This window comes from Emydura macquarii, unplaced genomic scaffold, assembly GCF_026122565.2.
Source record: "Emydura macquarii macquarii isolate MOO-44397 ecotype Brisbane River unplaced genomic scaffold, CSIRO-AGI_Emac_v2 contig_2422, whole genome shotgun sequence".
Classification (NCBI taxonomy): domain Eukaryota; kingdom Metazoa; phylum Chordata; order Testudines; family Chelidae; genus Emydura; species Emydura macquarii.
Genome location: NW_027132559.1, coordinates 43,758,511 through 43,772,869, shown reverse-complemented (window position 1 = coordinate 43,772,869; position 14,359 = coordinate 43,758,511). Strand labels below are relative to the sequence as shown.

The 14,359-nt window shown below is 38.2% G+C and overlaps 2 protein-coding genes across 6 annotated transcripts in view; one reads left to right on the top strand and one right to left on the bottom strand.

Annotated features, from left to right (window-relative positions):
• The window catches only part of ABI1 (abl interactor 1), a 111,914-nt gene extending 100,236 nt beyond the window's left edge, over nucleotides 1–11,678 (top strand). For 3 of the 5 annotated variants that reach the window (XM_067562394.1, XM_067562395.1, XM_067562396.1), the window contains 2 exons: nucleotides 8,400–8,585; nucleotides 11,350–11,678. In XM_067562394.1, coding sequence (XP_067418495.1) covers nucleotides 8,400–8,585; nucleotides 11,350–11,525 — 362 coding nt within the window. In that variant the 3' untranslated portion in view covers nucleotides 11,526–11,678. Of the gene's footprint in view, nucleotides 1–3,527; nucleotides 3,615–8,399; nucleotides 8,586–11,349 lie in introns of all 5 variants that reach the window. The other 2 variants (XM_067562392.1, XM_067562393.1) reach the window with 1 other exon arrangement.
• Nucleotides 11,679–13,270: 1,592 nt separating this feature from the next.
• The window catches only part of PDSS1 (decaprenyl diphosphate synthase subunit 1), a 28,578-nt gene continuing 27,489 nt past the window's right edge, over nucleotides 13,271–14,359 (bottom strand). Inside the window, 1 exon segment of the mRNA XM_067562397.1 lies at nucleotides 13,271–13,715. Within this exon segment, the coding sequence (XP_067418498.1) occupies nucleotides 13,575–13,715 (141 nt within the window). The 3' untranslated portion in view covers nucleotides 13,271–13,574.

Genomic DNA, 14,359 nt, shown 5'->3' with positions numbered 1-14,359 from the left:
TTTGAATTATACACTAAACACTTTTCCCTTAGAAAATGATCAAGCAATTAACATAATGGGTAACACTGGGATTATCTATTTAGTTATAAGCAAATGTTAGTATTTCAGGTGTATTTGGATTGCTTCTGAAGGGAGAACTAACCTGGTAGGACTGTCTCTCTGCTGGAGTAATGTCTGTAGAGAGAGCTATTGTCTAAAACTGAACCATTAATATTTCAAATACAGCATTGTGAATGTTCCTGTTCTATTAAAAATTTAAATGATGGGAAGAAAAATTGTTGGCTTTCACCATTGTTAAATGTCTTACTGTCTGATACTGACACCACAGGATTAAATTGCTGGAAATCCAGTTCCTTGCATAGCATTAATATTACCTGCTTTCCCCTTTTATTTCATTTCATAAATAACCACAGTACTAAGGGATTTCTACATTACTTGAGTTCCCTTTAGGCTCTGCACATCTCTCACCACTAACTGCAATAGCATAATTTAAAGAACTGATTACGGGACAGAAATAAATGGTCACAACATTTTTTCAGTGGTTTAAAATATTAGCATAGTCATTACTTAATCCCCTGTTATGTTTAAAATACTCAGTAAAGAGGAACATTATGAAAAGACTGATGTGAAGTGAAGCAGAATAGCCTGTGGCTGTACAGCCACCATACATCTACATTCACACTTCTAGTAGAGTCATCTAGCCAGCAGAGCAAGATCACAGATGCTCATATTACACCTTTCCCATCCCGAGGCCCCAGCAGTAGAAGTTCACTGTTACACTGCCTTCCAAATGTCTGGTTTCTCCCTCCTCCCACCCTCTTATCTCAAGCAACCTTCCCCCAAATTCCGTACCTGAACTTGTCTCATTCCTAGGTCCTTCTTCCCAAGTCTCTCTCTCCCCCACCTCCTGTTCACCTGAAGTGGTGAGGGTACAAGATGGTGGTGATGGGTCTCTTCTCTGCAGCAAGTGCCTCCTCTTCCCTTGTCTGTCTAGCCGGGTTCCTTGTGCTGTGCATTGGGAGCTGGGGGAAGCCGGCAGTGGAAGAGAGAAGCCTGTTCCAGAGAGCAGCATGCCACCTGCCCAGCAGAGCAGCCTTTACCAGCAGGAGGCTGCAAAGCAGGACCTTCTCCCTGCCCAGCCGATTGATTGCTGACTGTTGGGCACTGCCGCACTTAAGCAGCTTCGGTCTGCTCCTCTTTGCTGCCTCCCTTCACTCCAGGTTAGGACCTGAAACTTGGGTAGGAAACCAGTGTTTCCCTCATCCCTACTCCTAGTTAAATTATGCCCATACAATTATGGCCAGGCACACACAACCCCAAGATGGATTAATAATGCCCCACAGTTTGTCTCAAATAGTTTCATTTTTCAATACGCTAGTTGCAGCTTTTACCACAGCCTCATCTCTGTGCCATTTTTGCTCTGCAGTTCCAAGAGAATTGGAGTGTGGTGGTGCTGCCCTAATGTTCTATATGGAATATGTGGAAAACATTTAGATTAAGAACTTTTCCCACTGATGTAGAATTGTTTTTCAATGAAAAACAATTTTCTATGCAAGCAAAGCACCTGGGACGGTCAACTCCTATGTATTTATTTAAATTAATCTTTATCTTCCTCTACTCCCTCGGGTCCCCCAAACACTCTCACAGTCCCCTTCATTTCCTCCACACTCTTCACTGCACAAATAATTTGTTGTAACTAAGAGAGACTCCTGTTCATTTTCAATAGTGGTGTTCATGTCTAAAATGGCTGAATTGCCGCAAATGTTATGTAACTGATTTATTATTGAAAATGTAGATTCTCAATGCAATTTCTTTGTTCAAAAGCAGGTATAATCCTTTAATCTGGGTTGTATGCAGTGCTTCAAAACAAATTGATTTTAGATTTTTTAAAGTATTGTGATGGGCATATTTTTCACTTGAAACTATTTTCATCCACATCCAAAATGGGTGATTTTAATATCATTGTCTTGACAATACATCCAGTTTTTCTGTTGCCCTTGGCTTACACTTCCATGTTTACAAACAGTAATTTTTTCCTCGGAAATGTTTACGTCAGTTTTGTAAATAAGTCTGTTTTCTTTTTTTCTTTTCACACGTTTACATGGATACATTGTATGGGGAAATAGTTGGTTTTGGAATGAACAAAATGCTGCATTTATTCAGCAAACAATATTAATTATGCCTTTGTTTTAAAACTGTTGCTTACTCAGAAGAATAGAACCTCTTTCAATTTTATGATTCCAATCACATTACGCTGCTGAATTCACACCTCACAATTTTTTTCATCTGTCATGAAATGTAAAAGATTTTAAATTGAAAAAATGGCTTAGTTTGTGAAATGAGTTGGGGTCTCTGTCCTCTTGGGGAGATGTTGCACCAGAACAGATATCTTTGATGGCAGTCTCAACAGAGTTCAAGGCTTAAATGTTAATGGAGCTGACCTATTCTGTCCCCTTCCAGTATGAGTCTGAGAGACACTTTGGTCAGTCAGTGCAGAGGAGCTTGTGTTGCTACTGCCTGTACTATTACATACCTGCTTTTATAAAGAAAGGACTTCAGTTTCTAGGCTGTCAGTCCTGTGCCTTTAATGAGCACTGACTGCACATACATACTACAGAGAGCGCTAAACCCTTTGCTGAATAAAATGAATGGCTCAACAGAATACAGTTCAGAGGATGTGCACTCGTTGTACATTCCACTAATTGGATAAGAGATGTGTGTCTGCACGGGAGGGCCAGTTGTACCATTGAAACCTATATCAGCCTTCAGATTGCTTCGTGGCTCTTCTTTACTTATAGAATGCTGAAAAATTTGAAGTAAAAAATTTACAAGCTATTGTGCATTTCAGCCAATGGCAGACAAGGTCTTTCTTGTAAACCAAATAGGTCTAAAGTAGCATAGTAAATAGCCATCATTTAAATGCACCCCCGTGTATCAAATAAAATAATCATTGGTCATTCAGTATGAAATAATTTATAGTAGCTGGAATTGCAGGATTATCTGCACTATAAACAAATATCTTAACTTTGCCCCAACATTTATTTTATATATTCACCATATGTCTCTGCTATTACGTAACAGCAGGAGGCGACCATCCTCTGAAACTTGTATATGCCATCAATATTCCTCTTTAAAGATAATCACAGAATTTTTGGAGTAGTTCTTTTTTTACATGGAGTAAGGAAGTTCTGTTTTGTGCAGTCTCTAGTTGCTACTGTAATTCAAAGAACGTATCTTAAATGAGTGAAATCCTTTGTTCTCGTGTCCACTGAACTATGAACCTTCAGACTGGACTCTGCTTCTTATTCAGATAAATATGTTTTTCTTTCTTGAATCTCTGATTGGCTAAACATGAATTCAGCTTTAGCTTTGTTGGGAAAACAAACTTGAAGAAGGTTCTTGTGTGTGTGTTCTTGTTCTTTGCATACTTTGTTTTGTGGTCCTTGTTACTGACAGTTGCTTTTGTTTGTTTCCTTTTTTTTCCTTTATCTGTTTGACTTCCCCAATATGGTGTCTGTTGCTACCAGTTTCTATTGCTCCACCCCCTCCCCCTATGCCTCAGTTGACTCCACAGATACCTCTCACAGGCTTCGTGGCCAGGGTGCAGGAAAACAGTAAGTTTGGACAAGCTGAGTTGTCAAAGAGTGGAGCGTGTTTTCTTCTAGCATGCATGGCTGGCAAGTCAGACTATTTTGTTTCCTTTTCAGACGCTAATACCATCTTGCGTTCTAGTGCCAATATGCTATGGGAGCTGAAGGGCACGCTCTTCATTTTTTTTATAACATATGCATGATTATTACTGACCCATTTAAGGTTTCAGCTGCAAACTTATGATAGAAATAAAAATGTGAAATACGTGGCATCAGCTCACTGTGGATGTAGAAATACATATTAAAAAATGAATTTAGTGTCGCATCCCCCTGCCTGAAGCGATCACTAGTGATAATTACTTAGCTTGGGTTAGAAATGATTACACAGCCTGTTAAAATGTGCACCTGTGTAATTGTTAACTCATAAATTGTAGCAGTTTTTGGAAAGTCATGTAGCCAAACAATAAGAAATGCACGGTTTTAATATCTAAAGCAAATAGAAGGAGCTTGGCATTTGCCTCAATTCTTTCTTTTTCTTCCTGTTTTCTATAAGTGAAAACATTGACTAGAATCTGGACATCTTCAGGAAAAGAGAGCAATGATAGTAATAAAGGGTCTGATCCTGAGAGGTGTGACGTGCTCGCCATTTCCCGTTAACAATGGATGCTCAGCACGTCTTGGGGGAGTCTTCAGGAGACTGATCCTACAAGGAGCTGATTTCTGCCAGGGTGCTGAACACCTATAAAAACTCTTGAGCAGTCAAATTTTCACCTTCATCCTGGATGTACTATGCACGTCTCAGAATCAGGGCCAAGACAAGGAGACCAGATATTACAGTGATGAGTGCTATAAATTCTGTATAGAATAAAATAGATAACATGGCACAAGTTTGCATTTAAAACCTTTCCAAACCCCTTCTCTGTTATAGTGGGCTGGCAACTGCTAGAGATCAGGTTACAAAATGTTAGAATCCCATTTTCACATGCTAATAATCTTCTGAAAATTTATCTTTTGGACTGAAATTTTCCATGCTTGTAGTTCTCCTGAAGGTGAATTTGAGATTCCCTCACCTACCCACTCAAACAAATACAACTTGTGGGTGCAGGGAGAGGGAGAGACCAAAGACACAGAATCTGAGTTCACTGTTGAACAGGGCTACTGCAAAAATGATTAAAGTTTGAAAGCTGGCCTGGGAAGGGTAACTGTCCTAAGTTTACTCAATCAAAATCCAATTTTTTTAAAGTTAATTGCATTTGAGAACTGGGTACTGAGCATCCGGAACAGAAAATGGAGTTCTAGGCAGTGGTGTATTGTATGCATAGTTAGCAAAACCTGCACTTTATAAAACTGGGTTTGAGTTTTGCCTAACAGCTGGGTTTTCACTTACTCCGCTCCCTAGCGAACCACATTAGCAGTGGGGCGTGACAGCCACAGAGCAGCAAGGATAAGCTGGCCTTCCATGGCATGAGGGGTTCCCATCCTTATGGATCCCAAAGATCAAAGACTTGGAAAGCTGCTTCCCTTGCTTGTTCTGTGGACTCCTAAAGCCACTTCTGTGGCCCCTGAAAGAAATTCCACAAGACCTACTCTTTTTTTTTTTTTTTTTTTTTCCTGCGCCCTGTACTCTGACTGTGGGTATCTTCCTAGAAGAGGGTTTTATTCAGACTTCCTAATACTTTTGTTACACAAACACAGCTGACACAATAGAAGTAGGTGTGCTGATGCTTTTTCTTTATATAAAAAAAAAAAAAAGGTTGGGTTATAACAATCTCCACCCTATCTCCAGCTAAACAATAGCAGCAACAAAAAGTGCAGCAACTCACCAAGCCCTTACATTGTTCCACCCCCAGGAGAGGGTTTGAATTTGAAATCTGGATTTGAAACCATTTAAATATTAATACTGAGAACAGGCAATTATTTCTGCCTTTTCCCCTCTCCCGTTTTTTAAAAGAAAAATAAATGCAATGAAACAAAGTTGATGCCACTTTAAAGTTACCCAGTTAAAATCAGTCAGGAAAGGTAAAGGTTACGTTTCCAAGTGCAGGGTTAACTCCGCTTCATAGCGCATATGTAGTATTTTCTGTTCCCATTTCTGTCATTAAATGTGAAGTTGAATTTTTAGGTTTTATGAGAAACATTTAAAACAGACTTGTACACTTATTTGGCTGCAGTGTATCTGTTGGCACTTTCACTTTTGCATTTCCTGACACTTTGTTCTTTTTAAATAAGCAACCTTAATGTTGAATTAACTTAGTTTTGCAGTTAATAGGATAAGGAATTTTCCCAGGCTGGAACAGGACAAGAATTGATGAGCATGAATAAATACAACAAAATCCAAAATGCTCAGTCAGATGAAAATTGAGAGAATGTTAAATTTGAATTGGAAATACATCTGTGAAATGTTGTGCTCAAGATACCATATGAAACCGATCCAGTTCATATATTGTTTCATTTATTTGTGTGCGTGTGTCTATAAGTGGATTTGGTCAATAAACTGTCTACTAGCAAGTCATATTTCATTGTGCAGACAATGACACCTACAAGAACATTACTCTCTCACTGGAATAAATGTGTAGTTGGGCAAAGGATTTTGGAAACAGTCCAGTTCATGAGAATCATAAGTGGAGATTTGTCTAAGAGAAGAATCACTAATGGCTTGGAGGTGGGGAGTAAGGAGGTCCTTCAAAAACAAATCTTAATTTCTGGTAACATCTCACACAAATATCCAAAGCTTCACTCATGATCACCACGTTGTCCCTCACTCCCCTTTATTTGTTTGTTACCATTAGCATATTACACTATAAATGTAAGGCTATAAAAACCATAGGGTTGAGCCATAACATCATGGAGCTGTGGTTTCACCAGCTCTGTCCTAAACTAAGCAAGGTCAGACTGGGACAGTACTAGGACTGGAGACATTTGGAGAACATTAGTGATGTTGGTGATCCAATAGGTGTCACTCTTCCTTCTGAGTTAGTACTGATTCAGTGTCCCAAGAACAGTACTGAGTGACACTATGCAGCTAGTGCTGTAAGGTGAAACTTCAAAGTAAGGTCCAGACACTTGTTGTATGGGATCGTTATACTTTGTGTGTGTGTGCGTGTGCGTGTGCGCATGCAAACGGTGGTGTTCTGCTCAGATTGGTCTGCCAATTGCGTTATTCCTAACTCTCTTCTTTCTATGTGCCAAATATATGGCAAATGGGCTGAATCTGGCCCCTGGTGCTCCTGTGGGACAGATCCCTTTCAGCTGCTTGGCTGCAGTTTGATCACAGGAACTGGAAGGGAATCTGAGTGGGAGGAGGGAGCTCATGCCAGATTGGGCACAGGCTCCATCACTGAGCTGTGCAGTCCAGACTCTGAGCAAAGGCTTACCAATCCTGCCTCTGTCCATGTCTATATTGCTGCTGCCAAGTGTGCTGGGCTCAGAACTTCATTTGGATACAGTGGTTTTCATTTTCTACCCTAAACTGTCCTGCAGATTATTGTGCATTGTTAAATAGCTGCCATGCTCTGCCGCAGAGGTGACTGTGTATGTGGATTTGGTTGGATGCAGACAGATTTCTGGTCTCTGTCCTGGTTGGCAGGTTGATCAATAGCAGGGAGCAAATGGGGAAGGTATAATGAAAAGTTTACTTCTGTAGTGGGAAAGTAGAGAGAGAAAGTGAGGGGTTGGACCTAGGCGAGCAGTTGGCGGATGTCTGTATATATATATATATATATATATATATATATATATATATATATATATAAAAGTTAAGATGCAATGTGTTGTGATCTTTACTATGAATGGGAAAGGTGGATCTCCAGCCCTTATTTGCTGGCTGGATGAGAGTTTACAGGCCAGTGTTTAGAATTGTGGTGTGGTTATCAGAGGCTATGGGGAAGAGGACTGGGACTTGTATGGCACAGGTTCTCAGGGAGGGTGTAGGAGGAGCGGGAGAGCTGTTTGTAGAGTTCCTGTGACTGATATTTTTCCATTCTGAATATTGGTCACGACTAATTTGAGATAAATGAGTTTGAACAAAACTTTGTACATCTTTTTTGTTTTTTCTCCTCATCCCAAAGCCACTAGTAATTGTGCTGCTATGGGAATATCTTTAGAGATTTGATATTTTGAATTACGTATTTAATTCCTTATGCATGTCCCCTGAGAGCAATGGCTGCCTAGCCTCAGTTTGTATTAATTCATTAATTGAATTCAGGGCGTGTGCACACAGACTATCCTGTTAAATAAGGGTCTGTACTAAGCTTTTTCTTTGAACATGTATTTTTCTGTTTTCTCCTACCTAATGAAATCTGAAATACTAATGACTTCCCTTCCTTTTTGTCCTATACCAGATTTTTTTTAAAAGATGACTCTAAAAAGTAAGAAGGAAGCAAATAAATTAGTGCTCAGAATAACAGAAATGAAGTTGATACAAGCTGCATTAACACAGGATTTGCAAAACCATGTCAAACCACTTGATCCATCCTGATGCCCAATTACCTCCTGGTTCCGAGGATGCCTCTGTCATCCCCTTGCACATGTATATATAGCATCATGTCACTTGTCATATGTGGAAATGGGGCAAAAATCCTTTCTCTCTGCTGGCTGTCAGCTTATGCTCCTGGAGCATGTGCTTTGACTCTAGTAGCATTTATACGTGCATTTGACCACTAATTACATATAGTTCTGTTTTGTAGCTTTAACATGTAAAGCCTCTGTTTCTAAGCAGTGCATGCTATTGTAGTGCATGCTCTTTCTCTACAGTGCACAGCCTAAGGTTTATATTACTATTTTTGATGCAAATCTCCAAACATTTTTTAGTTGCCGATAGTCCAACTCCTCCTCCCCCACCACCTCCAGATGAGATGCCTATGTTTGATGATTCTCCTCCTCCCCCGCCTCCTCCCCCAGTGGATTATGAGGATGAGGAAGCTGCAGTAGTGCAGTACAGTGATCCGTATGCAGATGGAGACCCCGCTTGGGCACCTAAAAACTATATTGAGAAAGGTAAGAGATCAATCAATACATCGACATGGTAGCAATACGTAACTGCAATTTAATTTGCAGGATCTGATGAAAGAAAACCAAAATCTCCCTGCTCAATCCAAATTTATAACCATTCTTTCCCCACTTCTCAGTCTAGTCCTTGATGCCACACTGAAGGATTTTAAAATACACTCCAGTACTCTGGAATGAAGTGGATAAATAATCCATCATTACAAGAAATAGCTGTAAATTGGATTGCATTCATCTTGTTTGTTAAACAATTAGACCAGCTGTGACTGCTTCAGCCCTGCTGGACTTTTATCCAGAAATAACCTCATTGAAGGACCAGTGGGGCCAAAAAGACTGATTATCTGTTTTCTTCCTTTTTGTTTAATAAATGAGATAACTAAGGTGGATTATGTTAGCCTTTTAACAATAAAGTATAGTGGTTTTGTTTTGGAAATGAATCAGTGTATTTTAAATCCTATTTGCATATGGAACTCCTTATGAGCTCATTCATAAGATTGTTAGTGTTTGTTCCTGCAAATAGCTGATAAATAGTTCCTGCAAATAGTTTCCTAGCTGGAGGGTCAGTTTGTGCTAAGAAAATGACTTGTTTGTGACAACTCTTGCCAGCAACAGGTTCCCTGTGACCTGGTATTTATAATGATTTGGCTGCCGCTGTAGAGAGGACAAAACAAGAGTTTCACAGTTACAGAAAGCATGATAGTGATTGCTTGGAGTTTGGAGTCTGTTTTCTTCCCTGTAGCGGTTAAACTATTATGTTCCATCTTCGTCAGTTGCTAACCTGTTTTCAGCACCAGTTTATAGACATTTGAATCATGCCAACATAGGTTCAGTGTACTAACCTACCCAGATTTTAAGCCACTCCCTTTTCCAGATATCTGCCCCATGTCCACTCTTGGAATTGACTAAGGAGCATGAAATCGACCAACGGTAGCACTGTAATTACTCAGTGTGGAAAGTGTTTCTGCCCCCAATATAAATTCATCTTGCATCCAAAAAAAAAAAACTACATTAAGGTTGCAAAATCAAGCATTCAACAGTTAGGCAATGCCAGCATCAAGGTTACTTGTGCAACTTTAATTTGACCCTCTTGTGCACATGCTTTGTCTTAATTTACATTATAAAGTACTATTTTTTTCCATAGGACTGTGCCTCATTCAGTGCACAGGATGAACAGTGTTCACTGAATTAACAATTTTTCCATTTTTTTATGATATCATTCAATATGTGGCCCCATGTATTTACTGCATACCCCCCTCTAACTGCTGAACTGAATACAATTGTTAATTTTCCTCAGGGGCTTCTCTTTGGTGCTCTCACCTTAACTCTTTACAAAGAGTTAAATTAATTTTGTCTTCCATACCCCTGTGAAATGGTGCTATTATCCCCATTTTATACACTGGGGAACTGAGGCACAAAGATTAAAGCAAAAAGTATCCACTTATTTTAGGTGCCCAATTTGAGAAGATTAGGGCTTTATATTTCAGAGGATTTAGCATTTTATAGCGCTTTATATGCTCAGAACACAGCTCCCATTGACTTCGGTTGCAGTGGAGTGCTCAGTACTTCTGTAAATCAAACACTAGTGTCAAGCTAGGCACCCAGAAAATGAAGAACCCGGTGGCCACTTATCAAAGCTTTGGTTTATGCCGCTTGCCTAACATCATAGGAACTCTGTGACAGAAGGAGTGATAGAAGGAATCAAATTCTCCAGAGCTGCGTTTGACAGTCTTAACCACCAGACTTTTCTCTTTGATGCAGTTCCTTTCATCGTTTGCTACATACCTTCCAACCTGTGCAACAAATGAGGCAGGGGTCCTACAGATAAGTCTCTTTCGCTAAACAGCCTTGATTTATTATCAGAGCACAGTTCAGCCTGTGCCTTGAAGGTCCCATGGAAAAATAGTATGTGCTCATGTATTTGACTATGAAAATGTATATGCACAAAGGAGGCTGATTTTTTTTTTTTTTTAATCTTAATTCTGGTATTTCATAACGCTTGAGTGATTGCAACCTTAATATTTTTTGGAGCTAAAAGTCTACTAAATTAAAAAAAAAAAAAAAAAAAAAAAAAAAAAACCTGGAACCGTATTCACCACCAGGAGTCATCTGCAGGGTTGGAATTTTTAGATCTGCAGCACAGTCATGTGCCACTTGTGATAAATGGAAGCTGTTAGAAGGCCGATCTTCTGTTTGCATCTGGTTTGTTTAGGAGTTGCACTAAAGGCTGCACTACATGAACATGGCCAGCATTTATTGACTAGCTAATTTTATACTTGAAGGTTCTACTCTACAAAACTTAAAAAAAAAAAAACCCCAAACTTTTAATTGATGTGTGTGTTACAGAATCTGCTGACTTAAGTGACAAGTGTTGTCTGCCGGGTTAACCGTTCACTTTTTTTACACCTCAGTGAACTGGATTCTATTCTTCCTTATCATGTATCTCAGACATTTTTATGTTCTAATCAATTAAACTTTTAGCTTGCACATGTGTTTAATCAAGGGCTTAATTGGGCCTGTAAACCCTCTTTATTGGTGGTGATGTGATGAGAAAAATCTATCTGGACTCTCCAGATTTCATGTTGAATTTGGCAGTGGGGGGAGAATTTTACTTTTATACTGAGCACTTTAGATACAGAAATCATTGAGACCAACATTGAAACCCTGAGATGCTCTTACTAGTCACACAGTACACAGGCAATTCTCATATTTTGAAACAATACATGTCACACTAACATGTCTCTCTCTTCATCCCTAGTTGTTGCTATATATGACTACACAAAGGACAAGGATGATGAGCTGTCATTTATGGAAGGTGCAATCATTTATGTGATAAAGAAGAATGACGATGGCTGGTATGAAGGAGTTTGCAATCGAGTGACTGGCCTGTTCCCTGGGAATTATGTTGAATCAATCATGCACTATGCTGATTAGAATCCTTTGCTTTTCAAGTTGGGTCTTGTATTCACTTATACCATAATTATTTACAAGGGGTTGACAATTGTCTTAATACACTTTAAAAAATTTGCCCATCTTTTCAGGCCATACTGTTTTAATGGTATGATTGAAGAATGTCCATCTCCATAAGCATAAATCTCTGGAGGCAGTTGGTCTTACCTGATAGCAATTTGTAAAACAAGCAACTGTCTATTACTGGGTATGCTTATTTACTTATGCATTGTTAATTTTATGACCAGCCTAAATGTTCTTGGGAAGTAGGGTATAAATATTTAATGAACCATGATTCAGATTGTGCCATTACATTTTTCAGTGCAGCATGGTAACTAACATTAAGTTAGACTAACATATTAAAATCTGGGTGAAAAGTTTTGATGTCAGTACTGGTCATATTACTTTTTGTTAGACTCTTGCTCATTCTTGAACTATAATTGTTTAAAGCATGCATACAAACTTATCTATTGAAATATACTTTTTTAAAAATCCAAGATGCTTCCAATTTGTTGTAATATTTACCTGGAGTACTCACTAAAGTCTATTACAATGAATTGCTTGAGTCTCTAAGGTGTCCATGTGAATCAAAAATGGGTGGTCTTATGTATGTGTAATTTGTACCAAGTTTTTTAATGAGTAAATTGCATTGACTTTTCCATTCATAAATATATAAGTGGAACCAAAGGTCTTGTCCATTACTTTGTCAGCACTTCTCATTGCTTTGCCAAGTAAGCCAATTTATGGTTGTGTTATCACAAGCAATGTCCTAACTGAGTACAAATGTGTTGTAGCCTTATTTTAATGTTGACATTGGTGGGCAAACATGTAAAACCTGAAAATTATCCACTTATGACAAACTTCTAAAAATCCTTTCAAAATTAATTTGTGCAAAGGGTTCAAGTACTACTAAAATTAAGTACTTGAAAAAGGATTCTCAGCTGAGTGTTGAACTCTTAATTTAATGATTTGTTTCAGTTGGCTGCAACTGACACTGCTAAACACAAACTATATGCTGGACCAACAGGATAAATTCTGTATGTTTGGAACTGATAATACACCAAGAAGGCAGTCAGAGCTAGCAGTCATATTAACTTATGGAAAGAGGAGGATAGACTGTTTATTACTGGAAAGTAACAAATGCACTTTGCCTTTCCTGTGCATTATGGGAATTTGGGCAAAAAGTCAGATGGGATGCTCACCTCAGTTTATACAAAACTGTAGTGCTTAACTTATCTGAAGTAGAGTATGCTATATACTCGTATGTAGTAAGGATTTGTTGTGGACCTCAAAGTGCTGTCCTAAGGGCGTATTAAATGTACACTTCTATGACAAAGTGCTAAAAGACTGGTGCTTGGAAGCTTGATTGGTTGCAGCATCATTTGTTTTCTAGTGTAAAATTAGAAATATTGAAACTTTCACCTTCCTACCTAAAGTTACTGTAACTTTCAAATGCTTTCTGCTTTTTAACTGTTAAATCTCACTTTCTGAAAAATTAGTGACCAATAATTTACCTGTATTTTCTTTATAAATTGGAAAGTCTTCACTTAATTTGTATATAACTTGTTAAAGTTTATGTACAGTCTTTTATAATAAACCATTCTCCTATATAACATTCTTTGGGTACTTTGAAGTTTAACACACACAGCTTGGAAAGCAATCAAACCATGTATTTTCACAGTAAAACTTAACATTAAATAATGTTAGTGTGAAGTGATATTTGGAACACATTAATTTTAACTGATATTTATTCTCATGGTGGCCTTGTACATGTAAACAATACTTCCCAGAACATAAACGCCCTTATTAAAACACAATTAGACAGCATTAGTACAGTTTAACAGATTGATTTATTTCATAGTTGTATGGCTTCCCTCAAACTTAAAGTATATTAATTTCAGAAAAATGTAGGTCTCTTTAAAAAAATAATATTTTGGTAACCAGCACTGGAAGCAAACCAAGATGTTCTGAAGTGTAGTTCTGTAGGCACAGTCTGGTAAGTAGCTGCCAGAATGAGTGGAAGGAAGGGAGGTGTCACTTGTCCCGGGTGAGTACAATTTCTGTGAGCTGAATGAGGGCATCCCTTTCAGGAGATGGCCGCAGTTTACTGATTTCTTTCGTCGCTTCATGGCAGTAACGTTGGGCGAGGTAGGTGGTTTGCTGCACACCATCACTCTTTAAAAAACAAAACAAAACTATAGTACATTATTTCAATTGCTACATCGAAAACAAAGCAAAGCTGTTGAAAGTGAGTTAGCTTCTTAAGTCCTCTACACTTGATTTAAATCCACTCCATCCTGATTAGAGCATCAAACAAGAAAAATCTTTATTTTTTAATTTATACTCTAGTTTTCCTAAAGAAAGGTTGATGTCATTGGTATAACCTGGAACTTCTTGCTATCGAGGATACAGTATACTAGTACACATTTAAGCAACTAAAGTGTTTGACATAACATGCAAATTATTAATTTTATTAGAAAAGGGCCAATGCTGCATTTCTCAGGTGATTTATTTTTGAACTAATGATTTGTGTCAAGTCGCATTTGTGTGGAAATTGGGATTCAATTAAATGCGTAGAGTACAGAAGAAATGTATGTACCAAAACATGTTTTGCATTTAAAACTGATTGATTTATTAACAGAGGAATATCTAATTAGTGAATTAAACTGAGTGCTTCTGGTAATCATGTCCTTTGAAGATTTTAGAACTAAAACAACTCCCACCTCTAATTTACAGATTAGAAGTTGAAAAAACAGGAAAGCTTTGTTATCCAATTGGTTTCTCAACTTTGAATGAACTAGTTACTGAACAAATTGACA